The 22,734-nt window shown below is 46.2% G+C and overlaps 1 protein-coding gene across 2 annotated transcripts in view; it reads right to left on the bottom strand.

The window, feature by feature from the left end:
* RGS7 (regulator of G protein signaling 7) overlaps window positions 1-21,322 on the bottom strand; it is a 1,941,513-nt gene extending 1,920,191 nt beyond the window's left edge. The window contains exons 1-2 of one of the 2 annotated variants that reach the window (XM_078646934.1): window positions 21,143-21,322; window positions 18,853-18,978 (exon numbers count right to left, since the gene is read on the bottom strand). In XM_078646934.1, the coding sequence (XP_078503060.1) occupies window positions 18,853-18,930 (78 nt within the window). In that variant the 5' untranslated portion in view covers window positions 18,931-18,978; window positions 21,143-21,322. Of the gene's footprint in view, window positions 1-18,852; window positions 18,979-19,668; window positions 19,694-21,142 lie in introns of those variants that run through there. The other variant, XM_078646935.1, reaches the window with a different exon arrangement.
* Between the last annotated feature and the right edge of the window lie 1,412 nt (window positions 21,323-22,734).

Raw genomic sequence — 22,734 nt, forward strand, 5'->3', positions numbered from 1 at the left:
AAAAAGAGCCCCGGATAGGTCAGCACATCAGCTGGGGAGATATCAGGCTGAGGGAGAGTAGCTACTTAGGGCCTGGTTATGATCTTGGCGGATAGGGTTACTCCATCCCAAACGTGACGGATATCCCGTCTGCCCAATTACAAATTCCATTATATCCTATGTAACTTGTCATACAGTGGACAGGATATCAGTCACGTTTGTGACGGAGTATTACATCCACTAAGATCGTAATCAGGCCCTAAACTTGAATCCTCCCCTTACCAAGTGATATATATTTACAATCTTTACTGGATCCAATATGGATGATGCACACTAGCTTCTAAGTTATTTCATTTAATAATTAGACATATTTATGGGACCTAGCAATATCTTTTTCTATGCCTTTTATGCATGTGCTCTATCATTCTTTTTTATAAAAGGGGTGGTTTGGTTGTGACCTGTTATATAAGATATTGAGCACTGTTTACAATATGTAGACAATATGGTAAATTGACTAAAAATCTATAGTAAGATGATCTTCTATTTTCTAGTTATTATAAGATTATCTCAGCCTCCTTTTGCAAATGGGTTTATACAAACATCTATAAAGAAATGAATGAAAATTATCACTGATTTTAATTCAATAAATGATGACCCAATTTCAGGTAAGAAACAAAATGGTTTGGTAGTAAGACCCACTCAAAGTTTTCTAGTGTTGAAAAGGAAAACACAAGTCTGTATTTCTCAGTCCACCTGTTAGACCAGTTAGCCATCCCCCAAACATGTTACCTTACTGCTCCATTTTTGCTGATCTCCTTTTTGTTGGCCTTAGGGCTTGATACACTATGCAACTGCTAACCAGTGATAAAGAGTGTGTGCTCACTTCCTTCCTACAAAACATGGCAACATTGGCTTACATCCAGTTGGCCGATTCAATTTACTTATGAGTCCCTAGTAAAGTAGTGCTACATGTACCCAGGGCCAGTAAATTAAATGCTACTAGTGGTCTTGCAGCACTGATTGTCCAACCCACTTCAGCAGCCTGTCAAACATGCCTCAGGCCTGCCGCTGCAACCTGTGTGCAGTTTTAAACTTCCCTTTCGACAGAGCAAAATAAACCTTTTGCGAGGCCCAAAGCTTCCTTTTTTTTTTTTTTAAGTTTTTATTTAAGTTGCAGGTATACATCATATGCAGAAGGTTGTCTTCAAGTTAACAATTCCTGTTCACATAGTCTTTCAACTTTGACTCATATTAATTATCTATTTATCATATAAACATCTCGTGATTTTCGTACAGGTGTGTCAATTCTCGCGTCCATATAGTCACCTAGCCATCTCTTGAGCACACTCTAGAGGGCCTTCAGCTTTCAACGTGTGTTAAAATAGTCAACAAAATAGAAACATATAACATTATAAAAAGGTCATCACATGTAAGTATACTGTTACGTTTACACCGATCTTTAGCCATCCCTCACGTTCTCCGTAGCTTCGCAGCAGCGTCTACAATTGAACGGTACATTGTCTGATTGTTCAACTTTAGTAATCACCCCCCTAGCATCTATCCGTCCTCCCCTTCGGAGTCCAGGTCTTCATCCTCCGGTAATGGGTCACAGAGGTCCCCTCTATAAATGTTCCATGCTGTCCATACCTTATTCCATTTGCGGGGGCAGGCCCTTAGCACATAGACCGCTCTTTCCGTAATCATCAGCTTGTCCATATTGTTACCCCACCTATTAGCAGTAGGCAAATCTGGTGTACCCCATTTTTGCGCAATGTCACGTTTGGCCACCATCATGGCCAGGGTAGCCCATATCAATGCATGCCTATTCAGATCAGTAGGGTCCCAGATACTCAATAAGCATTTTCGAGGTTCCGGCGGAATGGAGATCTTAAGTGTTTGCGAGACGGTACGCATAACCTGCCTCCAGAATTCTTGTATGTGTGCGCATTCCCAGATTGTATGATATAGTGTCCCCTCCTCCCCGCATCCACGAAGACAAAAGGGATGTGGTGCCCGGTGTATTCTGTGAAGCAGGGTCCTAGTGTAGTAAATGCGATGTAAGACTTTCAGTTGTACCAGTCTGAATTTTGCCGAGATGCCAACTTCCTTCGGGGAAGCCAGTGCCTCATTCCATTCAGAGTCAGTAATCTCACCTACGTCTCCCACCCAGTTGTCTCGTAACTTTACCGTCGGGTCCCCTAGGTTGTTGATCAGTTTTTTATAGGTGAGGGAAGTCGCGCTTTGCGACATATAGTCTGTCAAGAGTCTGTCTTCTAGTGGCGAGGACTCTGGTAGATCAGTGCCCGCTGGAATTGCTTGGAGCAGCGCGTGTCTTATCTGCACATATCGAAACGTCTCGGTTGGGCTTAGGTGATATTGCTGTTGGAGCTGTGGAAATGAGACCACCGTGCCTTTGTCCCATAGGTCCCCGACTGTGGAGATTCCTATGGAGTCCCACTGCGCAAATCCCTTACAGGATCGTAGGGCCCCCAATGATTTGACGTCCCACAGCGGTGTCAGTTTGGTGATTTTTCCCTGCCACCCCAGCCACTTTTGTGCAATGTGCCATAGGGCCGCTGTGTGGTGTGTCGGGCCCAGTAGTCTCTTGACATATGGCTTGTTATAGAGTGCTGAGAGCATGCCCTCCGATCCCAGTTGCGACCAGTCAGCTCGATATGCCGGGTCATCCCTCGGAGCATGTATCCATTGGTGTATTGTTTTAAGGTGGGCCGCCCAGTAGTACAGCTGTATGTTGGGTAATGCTATTCCCCCTTCATACCAGCTCTTCGTCAACTTGTCGTATGCTATACGCGCCGGTCCATTATTCCAGAGCAGGCTCGAGATCAGCGCCGCCACCTGTTTGAAATAACTCGGTTCCACAAGGTATGGGGTATTCTCCAGCACATAGAGGAACCTGGGAAGTGCCATCATTTTATAAAGGGATGCACGCCCAAGGAGAGTCAGCGGCAAGGCCACCCAGTGTTTAACGTCTGCCCGAAGGCGCTCTATAGGCGGCTTCAAGTTTTTTTCAAAAAAGTCTGTAGCGTTATTTGCAATGACAATGCCCAAATATTTAAAGGAGTCTCGTGCCAGGGCTAGGGGGCAGGTCTCCGGCAGCACCGGTTCTGGACCTCGTAATGTGTACACCACCGACTTTGTCCAGTTCAGGGTATATCCTGACGATTTACCATGCGTGTTACAAAGATCCAGCAATGCAGGGATCCCGTTTTCAGGCTCTACCATATATATCAACATGTCGTCCGCATATAGGGATACTCTATCTTCCCACCCTTCCTCCCATGTGATTCCTCTGAGCAACGGCGTAGTTCTGATTAGGATTGCCAGTGGTTCTATCACTAGGGCGAAGAGCAAGGGCGACAATGGGCACCCCTGCCTAGTCCCTCTTCCCAATGGAAATGTATGCGAGATGTGGCCATTAGCTACTACTTGCGCCACCGGTTTCGTATATAGCAATCTCACCCATGCTATGAATTTCGGTCCAAAGTCCATACGTCTCAGCACCGCGAATAGATACTCCCATTCCACCAGGTCAAAAGCCATTTTGGCATCAAGGGAGAGTATAACCGCCTTTTCAGGGATAAGGTGTGCTCGTGCCATAACCCCATGAATTCGCCTGAGATTCAGTGCTGTACTTCTGTGTGGCATAAAGCCTGACTGATCAGGGTGTATCAGTGTCTGCAAGTGGTGTACCAGACGGGTGGCTAGCACAAAGCTTCCTTTTTAATACAAGTAAGTCACCCCTGGGGTAGGCCCCGAACAGCCCAGAGTGAAGGATGTAGTGTATGCAAAATGTTTGACATGTACTTTTACATTTTACATGTCTTGGTAGTGAAAAGTGTTTACATTCTTTTTTAACTACTGTAAGGCCTGCCTCTCCCGTAGGATAACATTGGGCAACTTTATAGCATTAGTTCAATTATAACTTTCAATTGGAAGCAGGTGGAGATGTTGAGCCTGATGTTTAAAACATTGGAAGTCAAAACCATCTGTAACTGTAAAGTCAGATTTTAAGTCACAATTCTGAAAATGCCACTTTTAGAAAGTTATGTCAAACAAGGGGGAAGGCCTGAACCTGTTTTATTTCAAAATGCATCTTTTAATTCACCCTTGGACAAACAGTTTATTTTCGTTTGAATCAGTACTTGATTTATACCTTTTCTTTGAAATTCTTTAGTTTTTTTAGTGTATACTCAAACACAAAAAGAGATAGTAAAGTCTATATACAAAAAGTTCATGTGCAGTATTAATTCACAAACCATTAGACAACAACAATATATTTTAAATACAGTGTGCAAAAACATAAATGAAGAAAAAACATTAATAAACAAACATCCAATATACTGATGATCTTATGCTACCATTAGTGGCAAAGTCTAAATATTAATTCTAGACATTCTCAAGATGTTTTATGCATGAAGGTTTCAATAAAGGAAGAATGGAGAAACTCATGGGGCAATGTAATGTCTAGTACATGGGACTTTTCTTATATATACAGACGGAAAGAATTCATAATTCCTCAGTGTTTCTATCATGTATCATCCTAGGGCTTATGATGATACATGTTTATTAGTGTTTTTTCTTCATTTATGTTTTTGCACACTGTATTTAAAATATATTGTTGGTGTTTAATGGTTTGTGAATTAATACTGCACATGAACGTTTTGTGTATATAGTTTACTGTCTCTTTTTGTGTTTGAGTATACACTAAAAAAACAAAGACATTCAAAGAAAAGGTATAAATAAAGTACTGGTTCAAACGAAAATAAACTGTTTGTCCAAGCGTGAATTAAAATATGCATTTTGAAATTAAACAGGTTCAGGCCTTCCCCCTTGTTTGACATATATTTACAGCCCTGCCAGAACCTGGCCTCTTGGGCCAAACTCCTTTTCCTATAAAAAAAAAAACTTTTAGAAAGTTGGCATTTTATTGTCCCAACCATTTAGCCACTGCAACCCGTTTCCTGGGTCACATGACTAGGTGTAGCTGGCAATTGGTCTTGTAGTATCCCAAGCCAGAGAGGCAAAGGGTGAGTAGGTGTTGGCAGGATGGGCTATCTCTGACTTGATAGGGGCGGCGCTCTCACCTACCACACTTGCATATCACAAAGGCTCTGTCTCAACACAATAATGTAATACAACAAGAAAACATCGGGGGTCTAAAGCAACACTATGTGTGGCGGTATCCTGGATTCCAATAACTGTAGCCACTAAGGAGTCGGTGCCCTAATCAACTAGGATAGCCTACAACGTAGAGTACAAAATCACAATGAGTCCTGAGTGCATGAGCTACCGTGCATACAGTGCCGATGTACTCAATCCCACAGGTTCGTGAGGGGATCACCATCAAAATGAACTTCGTGATCAGTCCTATCATCTGGCTCTCCAATAACACGTGGATGGTCCCTTGATCATCGAGACCAATAACCCACGGAGTTGTACAAGGAGCAAGGTTGAGTCCATAGGCACTCATGGACGGCTGATCATTGATGGTTGTTGAATAAGTGAATACGCAGTGCAGACAAAAAAGTGGTGAATGTAAAATAGAGTTGTATGTCCTAAAAAAAATTCCTTTATTAAGCAAAGGACACGCCCCCTAATTAAAAACAGAACAGTAGAGGCGACAGTGGAAACAAATATCTGTCGTTAAACAAGGTCAACATGTTTCTGCCAATCGGGGCAAAAAAGTCCCCCGGCTTTCATCAGGCCATCTGCTCTTAGTATAATGCTACTGCTTTTAGACGTGGTGTAAAATAATATAACATGGGTTGGAATAAATACAACCTGCCGCAAAACTGATCCCCATGGTCGGTGGATGCACAAGCACATCCAGATTGACCGGGGACTGGACCTCACCTCACCTGGACCGTGCTCAGGTTTCACGAGGCCCCGCTCTGTGCGTCGGTGCCTCAAAGCTCAAGCCTGAGTCTTTGGGGGAAGCCTTCCCCCTTTTTGACATATATTTACAGCCCTGCCAGAACCTGGCCTCTTGGGCCAAACTCCTTTTCCTATTAAAAAAAAACTTTTAGAAAGTTGCCATTTCATTGTCCCAACCGTTTAGCCACTGCAACCCATTTCCTGGGTCACATGACTAGGTGTAGCTGGCAATTGGTCTTGTAGTATCCCAAGCCAGAGAGGCAAAGGGTGAGTAGGTGTTGGCAGGATGGGCTATCTCTGACTTGATAGGGTCGGCGCTCTCACCTACCACACTTGCATATCACAAAGGATCTGTCTCAACACACTCACAAAGGGATTCACACTAATCTTTTGTGCCCACAGACAAGATGGGGGCAGGGAGGTATGAAATTCCAAACCCCTCTGGTGGTGAAAACCTCTATAGCTTTCTCCCAATCCAAATCTGGCAAATCTAAATATTGGATCCTCAGGTTCAACTCTTCAGTACATCTCTGGACCTGTAGAATATTCAGAAGGAGTTATGTGCTGTGCTGCTGTTCTGCAAGAAGCACTGCTACTCTTCTGCCCTGCTGCCTGAGTGAAAAATACTGGACCTGTATCTGAAACCCAGGACCACCAGAGGGATTCCAAGGACTAGTTGGCTGGTCTCCTGATCAGACCCTCAGGGACTGAAAAGGCTCTAACTACCTTGAACCCAGCACCTGTGCTCTGTCTGCTGTGAGTCTTGCCCACTAAGAGGTGCCATCCCAGACCTGGACGCCTGGAAGAGGTCCTGAAGGTGCTCTGCCAACCCAGATGTGGTATCTTGGGCAGAACTGATGCAGCATAACGCATTTGCTCTTAGTTTTTTATCAGAATCGCTGCTGCACAGTGCATCCCTGATGCAACACCTCGCATTGCAGCTCACAGCTCCTTGTAACTACTACTGCGTGACACATCCCGAGTGCAGGACTTTGAATCGGAGGCCACTGTCAATGGCATCCTTGACGACGATGCATGACCTTGCTACAATGACGTATGGTTCAAATCTCAAGCCCAGCCGACGGCTTCATCAGAACTGCCACTGCATGACGCAGCTCCAAAGCAGGGCCTCACATCACAGCCCCTAGCTATACGGAACTGCCACAACGCTCCGCAACCAGGATTTAAAGTACTTTATTCAGCAGACCTAACTTCGTCCCTGTATACGGCCTGCAGTGCATCATGGTCAGCCTGAACTTGTGAGTTTGTCCTCTTCCAGCCCGACAAGATAACCACAATTGACACTTCGTGCTTTTAGGCACTATATTCACTTAAACTTTAAAATTGCATATCTCCTCTTCTACCAATTGGATTTTTGCTATTTTGGTCTCAATTAATTGATTACATTTACTTATGTTGTGTTTTCACTCTATTACTGTTTGTGTGCTGCATACATACTTTACACATTGCCTCTAAGTTAACTGCTTATGTGCCAAGGATTAAGTACAGTTTAATTTGAGGTTTGCTTTTGTTTCACCCTCACAAGAATAGTGGTTGCTGTTTGGGTAGGGTTTCATCCCCCTCAACCAGTAACCCAATTTCCTACACCACCTGTTTAGCTCTTTGTTTTTTCTTAATTTTGGCACAGATACGAGTTATGGCACAGATATGTTCTGTGAATATGAACATCATGCTGCGCTGTCTAATCCAGTAATACACTTTTTGAAAGGTTTTATTCCAAGGTTTTTTTAACACCATGCGTGCGGCGCATTTTCCCCGCTGTGCGCTGAACTTTTTAAAAACCCGCAGTTCATGACGAGCTGAGCTCGTCATGAGCGTACGAGAGGTGTACCTCATGACGAGCTGAGCTCGTCATGAGCGTCGAAGGGGTTAAACCTGAAATGCATCTCCACGACGGTTGCATGGTGGTTGCTGAATTAGAACAGTGAGCTGAGACCAAGAATTGCTTATTTGAAAAGCAAATAAAGTACAATACCATGGTTTCTACTTAACATTGGATGGATGGATGGACAAGTGAAAGTATGCACATTTAGTGTATGAATGAGTTGTGTGCGATATACACATCTAGATCCCACTTACGTACCTCCCCCACAATAAACTGCACTCATTCATTGCCTACTTCACTTTTCTATTGCAGTCCAAGAACCTGAAATGCAACAGCCAAACAAGCATGGATCTGTGCCCTGTGGCATTCCATAAATCCTAAATGCACACAAATGTGAACCTATACCCACATCAGGCCAAGTGTGTATGAGTTTCTCTAGAGCAGCCATCTGGGCAACTTAAGGGGAAGTCTTCTTCAGGACACCTCAATCTAGGTAAGTGCCAGAGCGTGCCTTTCAGCATCTCCTGATACCTCTTTCCTTCCAGAATTCAGGGAATGAAGGGGTGTATGTTTAACCCCCCCCCACACACACACTCCCGTTCCCCAGCGTTAATTCCCACTATCTCCCTCTACAGATTCAAGGTCATGCATGTAACCGTGTCACTCATGGCAGGCAGCAGCTTGAGTTCTGACAGCATCCGGCACTACTGGAATTCAGCTCTGGACAAATACTATAAATCGTTTGTAATTAATCCAGTGCGTCAGAATGTTGTAACCTTTAGTTGCAAAGATTTCAAATTATTTCTTCATCTCTCAGAATCTCAGGGGCATATTGCCAACAACTAGCGATATTTATCGCTAAATGCGCTTAGCGACTTTTTTTTTATTGCTGCCTATCGCTGAATATTTTAGCGGGGAAAACATGCTATTGGCAACGTTTTTCTCCATTGCGCTAAAATATCCAGCGATAGCGGCATAATGCAAGAATATCGCTGAGAATACAGCGATATTCTCGCATTAGTGACAAAATGATCTTAGCCATGTTATCCACCTTCCATTGGATAACATGGCTAAGAACTGGTCAGAGCAGGCGTTAGTTTTTGGCGATAGCGGGAATATTTCCCTCGCTACGCCAGCCTTGTTAATAGGCGATAGCGACCTTATCGACTGCTTTCAATCGCTAACAGGTTGGGTACGCCCACTTTGCATGTCATTAGCGATAAATATCGCTGACATGCAAAGCGGGCCCCAAACCACTCGCTATCGCCTTCAAGCTGTCGCTAACTACTGTTAGCGACAGCTTGATAATAGGGCGATCGAATTTTCACCTCTTGGCGGCCGAAAACGGCTGCTAAACTGGCAAAAATTGCATATCGCCCCCCTTGATAATATGCCCCTCAGTTCTTTCATGGAACAAACTTGTGAATAGTTAAGAAAAGACTACACCCTGGTATTTAGCAGTATATAAAAGACTCAGCATTGGTATCTTCTATAATCAAAAGAGACATTCTTCTCAAACACTAATGGTAAACAAAGAGGTACAGTGTCAGCAGATCACATACAAAATGTTGTGTAACAGAAATGTTGAGGCCTAAATATCTTTTACAGAAACGTCACCCCATGGGAGTTCATAATAGAAATCAATATATATTTTTGCAAAAAATATTCAGACATTCAGCTCCAAAAACAACAACGGTTGTCACGGGTATCATTTCAAAAACCTTTTTACATTAAAAGCAAAAATCACCTCAAGTCAAAGAATACAAGGCCAAAGGAAAATGATCGGTCATCACACTTGCTTTGTTATATAAAATGTGTATTCGCAATTGACATTCAGCAAGACGTGACAAGTTTCAAACAATAGTGCAAAGTTTCCCATGTAAAAAAAAACCCACAAAAAAAAACAATACAAACATATAAAACAAATCATTGGTGAAACAGAAGATTGTTTGTTTTTCACAATTTGTACTTTTTGTGATAGTCCATTGGCCATATTTGCAGAGTCGTTTGTTTGTTCATACAGCTCATTGTTATTATTTCGGCGTTAATGTAAAAAGGGATTTGAAATTATACCAATAAGAACTGGTGGTGTTTTTGTGGAATCCTTTGCGTGTCCAGGTTCCATCGGTTTAAGGGTAGCTCTTGTGTCACAGAAAAGCTCACAACCCCAAAAGGCTTGGGGCCTCATTTATGAAAAGTGACGCATCGCTGCGTGAAAACAGCGATGCGTCACTTTTCATTGCGCCCTCCTTGCGACACCAATGGTGCGCCATATTTACAGTATGACGCATCATTTCGCAAGGAGTTACAGATACGTCAGTATTTCTGACGTATCTGTAGGCGCAAAAGTCACGCATTGCTGGAGTGTGCCATAAAAGTGACGCAACTCCAGCAATGTGTCCTTCCACATGGGGCAAGCCCCATGTGAAAGGGTCTGCGTCAGTCTTACGCCTGCTGTGAGGCAGGCGTAAGATTTTGACGCATTTGAGTCCTAGAAGTGGCGCAGTGAAATCTCATAGATGTCACTGCGTCACTTCCATGACCCTTTCTTGCGTCAATACGCCCCCCTTGCATACATTATACCTGGCGCAGGTATATTGTGGCGCAGGGGTTTACAAAGTGACGCATCTACCTAGATGCGTCACTTTGTAAATATGGCGTAACAAGGCGCATTTTTTACGCCACTGGTGCGTCACAAAAAGTGACGCACCAGTGGCGTAAAAGTGAGGCACAGCCTCATAAATGAGGCCCTCGGTCTTCACACGTCACGGACCTTGCCTCGTGATGTTCACTAGCCAACACTTAGTACCGCGTGCCCTCGCCGTACGTGGAAACAACACGCGTTGGCCATTCGGCTTCGAAATCACTTAACCTCAAACGAGGAAGTCGTCAATTTTACGGATGAAAAACATCCTGAAAGTATCTTCGGCGTCATGCTGGCAAAGTGCTTTCTCCTCTCCGCACATTTGACGCATCTGTCAATATTTCCATTTTTTAGATCTATTGTCTATAAATAGGACTCCAGGAAGAAATTGGCGTGAGTGTAGTGGGTCCCTGTGGGAAAGAGCGCGGCCCCCATGTCTAGGTATTCAGCTGCAGCTCGAGCGAAAACAAATACGCCCCCAAAACACCAGCACAAACAAGAGCATGCGTTGTTTTCGGCAGGACTTCAGAAGTTGCCAATTATTGGAAACATGGCTTGTCAGTGGGGTGTGTTTTGCCCTTGCAATCTGCTTCAGGTGATTGTTTATTGGAAAGATGCCAGAAGCTGAGCCTTTGAGGCGCCTTGAAGCAATAGAAATACAGCTAGCGCTGATTTAGTGGGGATCCACCACCAATTGGAAGCATTTCTTGATTAGGTCAGGCATAAATGCATTATTGACTCAATTATTTCTGGATTTGCACTGTGCACCTCTATCTGAGAACGTTTGGATGTAGGCCCAGGCCGCTCACGCCCACCTGCGCCGCCTTCAAGGCAAGTCACCAATGGTTCCCTCCATTTGTCTGTGGCATTCGATGAACATTTCTTTCAATTCAGTTCAAAATCTTTATTCGGTCTAATTAAAAGAGACCATAAAAGTACATGCAAATATTACACATATCCACAGTCTCATAAAAATTGAAAGATAATCTTACATCAAATTAAGAACAGTTCCAAAATAAACGGGCATTAAAAGGCTTTAAAACACCACATTACTTCAAATAGCCATACTTATAAAAGAGCAAACAATCTGGGAACGTGCTATAGTGTTTGGATGCGGGCCCAGGACGCTCACACCCACCCGCGCCGCCTTCACGCATGTCACCCATGGTTCCCTCCACGTGTCTATGGCATTCAATGAGCACTTCTTTCAATATCAGGCAAGTCAACCAAAGTCACGCACGAATCTGAGCCAGGAGAAGGCAAGATGGAACATACTGTGAGCGTGCAACAATGCATGTTAGTCAGACGAGGCGGTATATTTAAAAAAAAAATCAAAACTTCAAAACGCAACAAAGAGTCTGGTGAAGGAATTAATTCTTCCCCTCCTTCAGAATTCTTGATGGTGTTTTCTTTCACAGAACATGAATCAGGCCTGCAAATGACTGGCACTAAAGGCGCTGTCTGTGGACCTTTCTTATGTAGAAAACAGTGGAACAATTTCAGAAAAATCACAGCAGGGACATACTTGACAGAAATCCCCAAAACACATTTCCAGTAATAGGAAATGGCCGTACATAAATGTTCCTGTGTCCTAAAGCCAAACTCAGAATAATGAGAGCATAGGAGAAAACGTCATTACTTCCATAATAGAATAAACAACACTGAAGTGTGTGGGTGTGTGTGTGTGCGTGTGTGTGTGTGTGTTTCTGTCTGTGGGCACGTGTGTGTGTGTGTGTGTCTGTGGGCACGTGTGTGTCTGTGGGCACGTGTTTCGGAGTTGGTCTTTCTGTTATGTGGTATGCCTCCTTGAGGGGATGTGTTGTGTTTTTGTATGTTGGTCTCTTTGTTACATGGCTGTTTCTGTGCTTATGTGTGTGTGTTTATGGGCCAAGACAGCCATACCCAAGGTGGCGGTCTGACAGCTGCCCCCTCAGTGGTGCAACCACCTGATTACGAGTTTGGTGATCAGGCACCATAAGCCCAACACAAGATCACTGCCACCACCAGGATTCTGGTTCCCGATGGGGTGACAGTGGGGAAAGCGGTGATCAATGGCAGCAGTGCTGATGCCGGCATCGCCTTGCTGAACACGACCTGCCTTTCGGCTGACCTTTTAATGGCGGGGACGCCGTCCTGAAAAGGTCTGCACAACAGTAAGCGAAAGGCAACAAACAGGGCCCCAGGGTGATTTTGCCCATGGTGGGTAGTGCAAGGGGGCAAATGTTGTGCCTCCTGCTGCCTGCACTGTTGTTAATGCACTGTATGCCATGCAAGACATGGTGCATGGTACACAGTGCACTGATATGCAAGCAGTGCTGCCATGGGGGCAGCATATGCTTTAGGCTTTTTCTATGAGTCGAATCATGCTGCCGCCATAGCACCGCCGACACAACACCGCCAGTCCGGCAGTGCTCATAATATGGCAGTCAGGATGCCGCCAGGTTGGTGGCATTCTCCCGACCGCCGCAATGGTGATCTGATCGCCAATATTATAATCAGGCCCTATGTCTCTGTGCGGTTTAACCTCTTTCAAACCTTCTGCTGGTTACCCAAGCATTTCACACAAGAATATCACTTTCATGCATACATGGATGTGCATAACTTTGAACAAAAATATTTAAATTGAAGTGCTGAGGTTTTGAACAATAAACTCATAATAAGGTTCCAGCCCTGCAACCCTAAACAAACATTTCGAACACCAGCCTATGTCTGTATAAATTCATGACCCTTACGTCGATGAATCCGCCTAAATACATGAGACACCATCAGTCGTGAGTTAGTTACTACCACCACCAACATACTGAAGAGCATCACCAGAGCGAGTTCAAATCTAGCTGGTCTGGGGGGCATCGACAGCATGCCCGCTTTACTAACAGCAAACAAAAACCAGGAGGAGACAGCGAAGCTGTGTACATAGGCAAGAAAGAGTCCTGCAAAGTGCACAGACCCCATGGCTTCTCCTGCCAAATACTCTTAATGCAGAGATCCAGAGGTGGTCTGTGTGGTCTGTGAGTTCATTATCCAGTCCGTGTTTTGCTTGCATCCAGCACGTACTTAAAGTGAAAGAGAAACAGTAATGCAACTGTCCTTGGTTTGGACAAATCTCCAGTGAGCGAGTGGAGACACAAGGGGCCTCATTTATGAAAAGTGACGCATCGCTGCATGAAAACAGTGATGCGTCACTGTTCTTTGCGCCCTCCTTGCGACACCAATGATGCGTCATATTTACAGTATGACGCATCATTGCGCAAGGAGGTACAGATACGTCAGTATTTCTGACGTATTTGTAGGCGCAAAAGTGACGCATTGCTGGAGTGTGTCACAAAAGTGACACAACTCCAGCAATGTGTCCTTTCATATGGGGCAAGCCCCATGTGAAAGGGCCTGCGTCAGTCTTACGCCTGCTGTGAGGCAGGCGTAAGAAATTGACGCATTTGCGCCCTAGAAGTGGCGCAGTGAAATTTTATAGATTTCACTGCGTCACTTCTATGACCCTTTCTTGCTCCAGAACGCCTCCCTGCATACATTATACCTGGCGCAGGTATAATGTGGCGCAGGGGTTTACAAAGTGACGCATCTACCTAGATGTGTCACTTTGTAAATATGGCGCAACAAGGCGCATTTTTTACGCCACGGGTGCGTCACAAAAAGTGACGCACCGGCGGCGTAAAAATGATGAAAGGGCTCATAAATGAGGCCCAAGAAGAGCAGAAATATTGTCCTGGGTGCAGAATGCGGCTCCTTAAGTCAAAGGGCTCAGAGTGCTGAGTGCCTTCTACAATACCTATCCCACACCGTGCGCAGCATCCCCCAAGCGCCCCTAAGATCCACCCCACAGCACATGCAGGGCACTTGTGTCCCACAACACCCAGTCCATTGAAGGAAACGTGCCCTTCCCTCGCCCCCACACAAAAGCACACGAGCACTACTTTGTTCTACTCCCAACACAGTCCGCACAAGCTGTGCAATATGGATTTTAGTCTGCCCAACTCTTTCTCCTTTTCATCCAACGTGCTTAATTTGCCCCGAAACCTTCCTTCTGCACTGATCTTAATATTAGTAATTTCAATGTATACTTCTTTTATCCTCCTCGGAAGGATGAATAGCTTACACGGCCCTGAAAATGCTCACCCTGGATACTTTCACGGTGCAAACAACTCTCTTTAGAGGTCGCAACAGTAACCTAATAATCAGTGTTATCAGTGAAAATCCGTCCACACGTAGATATCAGTATCACACGCATTCTGCAGACTTCATTGAAATGACATGCTCACTTACCATACATACCGTCAGGATCTTCCCTTTAATTTAACTGTTAAGTTGTACTTTTATTTTTTGTCTCATTAGTGTTTTTTAGAACATCACAAGACATTGGCCATGGAGCGCTTCAAAAACAAAAACAACTCTAACATGCATTTGCTCTTCCAATGCTTTTCTCAGTCATTCCTTATTTGTGTCCTCCTAAGAGATGCTTTGCCTTCCCTGACAGTTCTGTAAAGATTCTGTCCCTGAATAGCCATGTCATGAAGCCTCGGAGTGTTTGCCTTTGTTTTAGTATTGAGTGCTCCGTGTGCTGTGCTACATCTGGGAGTGAGAAGGTGTGATCACAGTCAGTTGCTATTTTTCGTCTCTTCCCAGTGTGGCACCAATTATTATGCAGTTACTCAGATCAAGGTTAATGCAGGGAGCTGTAGAGATCACTTGTAAGTCAGGGCACCTGGCCTTCCCCTCCCACAAGGAATGGCTGACCAAACATTCCTGTTCACATAGGTGCCCTGGAATGACGGCCAGTCAATCAAAATCAGCCTTGATGAAAATATTCAAACCAGCCCCACTCTGCGGGAGGCCACGACTAGAATGGGGCATGGAAGCATGTTTGGGTCATAATGGGCATTCCAGCTCTGAAAAAAGCCCCAAAGCCTGCCACCAACTAAGGAAATGGCAGAATGACTAGCCCTGTCTCGCTTGGAACTTTTTTTTTAATAAAAGAAAAGAATAGTCTCACTTAGAACAAGCATTTGCAATGCAATAGGTCTCGCAGTAGTGAAAGTTTGAGCTACTGGCGTTGCAGCTAATAATGCAACGTCAATAGCTCAAACTTTCAGTAAAGCGAGACCTATTGCATTGCAAATGTTTTTTTTTATTTCCAGTGTCGAGGGCCAGGCTCCTCCCCCGGAAGTCGTGAGAGTTGTGCAAGCAGACAAGCTGTGCATTAAAGAGGGACTATTCAGACTTTGTAATGTAGAAAGGGAATATGTGTGTTAATAAAACCACAAGCTTGAAATGTGAAATGTGACCCGTGACATAATGTTACTGCAACACATTGCAGATGGGGTGAGGGCCCTGCGGGGAGGGCGAGCGGAGGAGAGGGCAGTGCATACTTAGCTAGAGAGCTTTAAATGTGTCAGCAGCCGGGCACCTTTTATTTGAGCAGAAGGAGAAAATCGTGCACCGTCACACTAGGGTTTTTGTAGTCGACACCGCTCTACATCCTGCCGAGAGTGATAAAATACAATACTACTTAATGCTAGGGTTACCAGATTTTTACAGTACAAGCATTTGCAATGCAGTAAGGAGTCGCAACACACATGAGGAAACAGAGCACATACAGGAAGAGAGTTTACTCTCCTTTGATTTTAAGATGCCCTCTTGTTTTATGGAGGAGAAATAACTTTCAGGGGGCGGGGCTAGTGGCCCCATATTTAATTATCTTAACTGGGATTCTTCTGCGACCCCTCACCTCCCATAAATCCTGTCTTTTTGGAATGCGTGCAGCGCTGTCTCTGGTTACTACCTGTAATGTACCTATTTATATTTATGTGCTCTTATAGTGTCTCGAAGTGGACGAAATGTGTCCTCTTGGCGCTCAATATTTTACCCCCAAAAACCAACGCGTACTATCGCACGTCTGTTTGTTGAAAATTACCTATTGTCTGAATGAGACCATTGCGTTTATCATTCTGCTCTTTACGGGACCTTAAAGCACCATGAAGCAGCCAGGCAGCGTTTAGGCGCTATGTAAACACTTCAGCAAGTAATTGGCCACCACGTGGTGCTCCCTGGGGAACCTCAGATTCCCCAGGGAGAGAAGGGCGCAGGCAAGCATGCCTGGCCGGAGGGGGCAGAGGGGGGTGGAGGGGGCAGGGCAGGGGTAGAGAGGTGGACCGAGGGGGGTGGACATAGAAGCTAAGTGGAGTGAAGTGTGTCACTGCTTTCAGTCCACCTTGCCATTGCACAATCTTGGCGACAGTGCCACCTACAATGAAGAGGGAAGGACATTAATGAGCACTCTCGACATCAGGACCCTCTTATTGTGGCTCACAGAAAATAACACTTGAGGATGCACCAATGGGGGCACTTATTTAGGGGGTTTTGGGGCAACCTAACATGTAAGTTACCGCCATCAATGCCCTGTTTTTTGCTTATGAACTAACCAAGCTTAGCTAGGGCTTCTTCATGATCACCTGCGCATGACAGGGTAAGATTGCGTTTTAATTGCGGATTTGTCGTGTGGGCTGGCACACCCACTAGGGGTCAGGCTCTGTCCCGCAGCCCACTTATCACACTGCTCTGAACCACATTTTTCACCAAGCATAATCGATCCTGATATAATACCACTCTTTCTCTCATGATTCACTGATTGCTGCACAAAAGATATATGTTGTTTTTAAAATGGCAGTGCATGGACTGTGCAGGGAAGAAACAGTGTGAGCAAATTTGTAAACCCGTTGAAAAAGGCAACCAGGGACAGAAAAAATACATGAAAAGCTGGGAGCATGCTGTAGTTTGCTGTCAGCGAAAACGTTGCATTTCTGAAAAAAATAAAAACGTTTTGAAAGATGAATAGCCGTGTTTGTAAATCCGACTACACAGCCGAGCAGTAGTGCAGCGCCAGTACTATCAAATCTAGTAGCTTGATTAAAAAAAGCAGGCGCTGCCCGGGTGAGGAGAGAAGAAGCCCCTCCCGCCCGGCGTCGACGAGTCTTCGGTTTCTAGGCAACGGCCCCACCGGCACATATCCCAGCGCGGCTCCTCGTCTGACGTCAGAGGAGCTGCGCTCGGGATTTCTGAGGCTCCCGAGGTTCCCGGGCTGCGGCGGTGTTTACGGGGAGGCAACTTTGATTTTCCCTACAATGCCGCTGTGGGAGGCGGCGGTGATTTCAAACAGCGCTCCTTCTGGCACAGAGCTCCACAGTGCCTTCCCATGCGTAAGGGGAGAGGAGCCCGGTGAGTGGGGTTGAGGGTGGGGGTGTTCGCGCGTGTGTCTGTTTGAGTGTGTCTGTGCGTGCGTGCATGCGTGTGTCTGTTTAAGGGGGGGTGCGTGTGTGTATGCAGCGTGTGTCTGTTTAAGGGGGGTGCGTGTGTGTATGCAGTGTGTGTATGTGCGCATGCGTGAGAGTGGCTTTGTTTGCGAATGGGAATATGAGGCACGCCGACGTGCGCGCTCCCGAGGTTAAATCTCGGCCAGGAAAAGCACGTGGAACTCTGCTGTCCACATTCCCCCAAAAGTAACTACATAAGTTGTCTCGCCCTAGACAGCAAAGATTCGCTTTGCTTTCGTCTAGGCGAGACCTAAAAACAGAAGTAGAGGAGCGCACCTCCCACCCACATGTGTTCTTTTGGCTTCGCTTTTGCATTTGTAAATTCAGAACTGCCAAGTACCAGAATGCAAAAAAATCAGGACTGGGTGGACCACTCGTGCCTGACACGGTACAACCTGAGATAATATACTCTGATGAGACACTCATAATTCACTCTTTAAAAGACCATTACCTCCCCGTCACAGTCATTACCTCGCGAGCAATAGCTCCTCCCCCAGATCTTCCAAGCAAAATTCCCTTAGCCCATCCCTACCCTCCAGGCCACTCCTACATCCTGTGGTTCATGACCCCTGACCCCCGTCAGCACATACTGTTGTTGTTTTTCTGCGGACGGGTCCGTGCAAGACTCTCCGCGGGGGGTCTACTGCCTCCTGTTAGTGTTTTCGGGTGAGTGTGCGGCGGTCTGCTATAGCGACCGTTGTGTAGGAGGTATGCTTCAAGTCCTGCTTTCTTTGTCGAGCTGCCTCTTTGCCTCCGTTATTGGCTATTCAGGCTTACTCTGGGGTTCCACCCTTCCGGGTTCGGTACCTGCTGTAGCGTTGAGGTTTATGTGTTTTGGGGCAGCTGAATATGCTTTTGCTCCTGTTCGTACGATTGCGGCTGTAGTGGCTTTCCCGACTGAGCATAGATAAACCAAAAATGTTCTGGAAAGCCTTTCTAAAAGAACGAAATGTAAATGTCCACTAACATTGCAACACCACTCAATCATCTGTAAATATGAAATGTATACGAGTTACATGGCAGAGTCAACCGAGAACCAATGCAAAGACGAGCTGCCAAGAAACCTAACTAAAGAACCACCGGGCATAACCCCTTTGCTCAAGGAAACTGCTTTGTGTGTTGTTAGTGTCTTCCATGAGTGTTGCTGAAAGCGAGTCGTGTCCTACCTTTCTGTAGACCAGCATGTTCGGAGATTCATCGGCCACCCCGTTGTTGCTTTGTCCGTAGTTGTTTCCCTGGGCCATGTCCCAAATGGAAACACTGCCTTAAACTGCCCGTGACTGCTCCTGATGCTGTTAACAAAATACAACAGAGTGTCAATGTGGGATCAGTGCTTGAGCAATGTCAACCAATTCACACATTTAGACAATGAAGGCCCGTTTGGAAAAAGTCCATGAATTATTACTAAACCATCAGCCACTTAGATGTAGTTGCTCCCCGTGGTGCATCAAAGGTGCAGTGAGACCTACCCAAGTCTTGTGACTTAGCTGACTGCTGTACCCGCTGCTGAGATAGGTGCTTGGTCTCATGGCCACAGGTTCAAATCTCTATAGTAAACGGCATTTTTCATTCTCCAGAGGTTGAGTACCATTGAGCTGGCTAATAATAAACATCCGTTTTCTGTCAACAGCACTAAGAGACTCCTCAGGGGTGAACATACAGTTTACAAAGACTTCTGTTATAACCCAAGCAAAGAAAATGAGCACATCTATCGCTTGATAAGGTAGTAAATGGCAGTTTTAGTTGAGTAGCAGTGGGCCCCTCATGCCAAGCACCTGCTGCACTAATGATTGCCGCCCCCCTGGTTTCTACGACAGAGACAATACGCTGCTTCAATTATACACAGATGACAGGAGAATTATAAACCACCCCCTGCGATGCATTATGGCTGGTAATGAGGAAGGCACTCTAGAGGACAACGAAAGTAAGGCTCGAGGTTAGCTGAGTTTACTAATGCGCCTTAAAGATGCGCGTGTACCCACTCTTCTAGCCAGAAGAGACGTTTATGCCGCAAATGGCGAGTCTTTTAAATTTGATGTGAACTTGCAGAAAAAGAGAACTTCGGCACTGGTGGGTAGAGCAATATCTGCGTCTCATCCCCGCAGCTTCCATCCTGCTGCCTTCTCGCGGAGCCCTGGGTGAATCAAGGGTAGACGCGGCTGCCGTCCCCGGCCTTTCCCTGCTGACTCGAACCGTCTATGGGAAGAGCAGAGGCGAGTTTCAGCACCGCGAACAGCGCCACGTGAGAGCCTGGGTGCCCGGCCCCGTTCAGTCATCTCATCGGACGCGTGCAGAGACTTCAGCACCATGGACACAGCCGGCTGCTAGGAAGCTACCGCGGTACCCAGCCTTCAGTGCGGTCTCTGATTTCAGAAAACGACACCGATTGGTCTACACGGCGCCCATTGACACCGTTGGTGTAGTGGTGCTTTAGATGGGCACAGCCGGTACTGACTGGTGTGCTGTATAGTTTCCCCACATGAGCAGTCAACGCATGCTGCTCCAGTTCAAAGTTGAATCCTAGGGCCACAATCAATGTTTTGTGGTTTTCCTTAAGCTAGCCATCTGCAAGCATAGCCAATGCTTCCTGGTTTGGTCTATACATTTAAACTCTGACGCGGCCGGTACTCCTTAGTCTCTCTATAGTTGTGCCACATGGACACATCCCATGCTTTCTGGTTTGCTCTAGCGTTGCACCCCACAAATACCCCCACTGCTGCCTGTTTTGCTCAATACGTATGAAACGGGGCCACAAGCAATGTTGTCCGCTTTGGTTCATGGTTTCAGCCTCATTGCACAGCACTATTCACCTGGATTACTATGCAGTTCATCCCCATGCTTCGTTCTGTGTATGGTTCCTCAAATGGACACAGCCAGTGCTACCTGCTCTGGCCTATAGTTGCAACACATTGGTACAGTAAATGTTTTCTGGTTAGGTCTATACTTTTTGTCTTACTGATGGTGTTGTCGATAGTTGCAACCCATGGACATCGGCAGAATTGTCTGGGATGGTGTTCAGTTTACACACATAGACGCAGCCAGCGCTGCCTTGTATGATGTACAACTCCCCCACACGGACACAGTCAATTCAGTCTGGATTAGTCGATAGCCTCACACCCAGGGATAGAGCCAACGACTTATGCTTTCAGCTACAACCAATGCTGCAAGAATGTGTATACAACCCACATTGCCAGACCAGTTGCACGGGCAGCATAAACGTCACTTCGTTTCCGCACCAGGGTCCCAACAAACGTGGGGACGTCGAGGTCTCTGACACCACAGACAGCAGAAATGCCGTTTGTTAAACACACTGATTTTGCCAGCTGTTGTTAAGCATGCAATGCAGCCACCCCCTCTCGAGCCAAACATGTATCCCAGCACAACCCCCGCCACATACAGCCATCGCTGTAGGAATGTGCATCTTCTTCCCTCTGTGTGACAGTCTTGCCGAGTTACCTGGCAGCCCAAGGTCACAGTGGCGCCTGCCTCCGATCGCCCCCTTCCCTCCTGTCTGTGCTGCGGCTCCGTCAGCTGGAGGCGGGCGGAGGAATGCACTGCACGCTCATCCCAAGCACCGCAGCTCGGCGGCCTCCCCTCTCTCGCCGGCCAGATTCCTCCCGCTCTATACGGATGCTCCTCGTCCCTCGCTCTCCGCCTCCCTCTACCACCCTGCCTTTCTTCCTCTCCGGAGCCAGCCTGAACTGGGTGCAGTGCGCAGGCGCAGCCGGCGAGCGCCGCCTGGGCCTCCTGATGGGCAATCAGGCGGTGAAGTGCGCGCGCGCCCCGGCGAGCACCAGGAGTGCGAGTCACGTGCACAGCGAGCGTCAGGACGCGCCGAGGCGGAGGCAGCTTCTAGGCTACAACTGGAGCCCCGACCTAGCCTCGCGCAGGAGGATGGGAAAAGCCAGCGCGTGCATCATCGCAACCAATCCCTGCTCTCGCATAGGCCTGTAGATAGAGGTGGTGACCCCTGGAAGAGGGGTTAAAGCACTATGGGCATTTATTCCGCAGTAAGCATTGTATACTCGGAAAACGTGGAGTGTAACATCACCTCTTCTTGCAGAGCCCCAAAGACACTAGTTATATAGTGAGTCTTCGGTCACCCTCAACCTAGGCGAACCGGTTGAGCTCGGTGTCAAAGAGTTTAAAGTACTGGCTAGGCTCAGAATGGCAAAACAGGGCACCATGGCCGGAGCTTAGAGACAAATAGGTTATAGTGACAATCGGTTAATATATAAATGAAATGAAATACCAGCATTTGTAAAGCGCACAACTACCCTCCGGAGAGGTGTCCAGGCGCTGGGGGCCGTTGGGAAGATTAAGTGAGCTATTGCCCAGAGTCACAAGGTGCTGGGCTAACCTGCCGCTGACGCCGGTGATGGAACAGGATTACTTGGGTTTATTTCTAAAATACCATACTCACCTGGGTCCATAAACATTCATACAATATGCTGGCAATCTTGCGCTGCCGATCAGGGTATAATTTGACCTTATAATGAATTATACCTGTACACCAATTCTTACCAATACCTTATCACCTTAGTTCTCAATTTCCTCTAGTCGATAGATCAGGTTGTTAGCATAATAGGCATAAATGACATTTACCTTTTATTTGAATGGCCACAGACTCAGGAGAGTTTTAAAACCTTTATCTATGCAAACATTTTGTGAGTCAAATACCAATCCACGTCAAAACACCAAACTTTCGAGGAGAAATAATGATTTCAGTAAAAACATAAAGACTTAGTATAATCTCATGACGTTGGTACCTGGGATGGGTAGTTAAGTAAAACGGTGCAAGGACATACCACACAGATTTATATTTACCTAGAATGGTGTGAGGACCAAGCCCTGGCCAAGGGCTGGAAAAGGGACTCCGGAGTAGTCAGGAGCCAACAGTTCAGGACAGGTGCAGGACAGGACAGGTAACCTCTTCTAAGTGCTACACCAGCATTACACCCCTCTTTAGTACTGCTCTCGATTCTCCCCTTCTAGATGGACAGGTTCATCTTCTTCAGCGATCTCTCCGGCTCTTATCTCTCTCAGTC

Source organism: Lissotriton helveticus, chromosome 6 (genome assembly GCF_964261635.1).
Source record: "Lissotriton helveticus chromosome 6, aLisHel1.1, whole genome shotgun sequence".
Taxonomy (NCBI): Eukaryota; Metazoa; Chordata; class Amphibia; order Caudata; family Salamandridae; genus Lissotriton; species Lissotriton helveticus.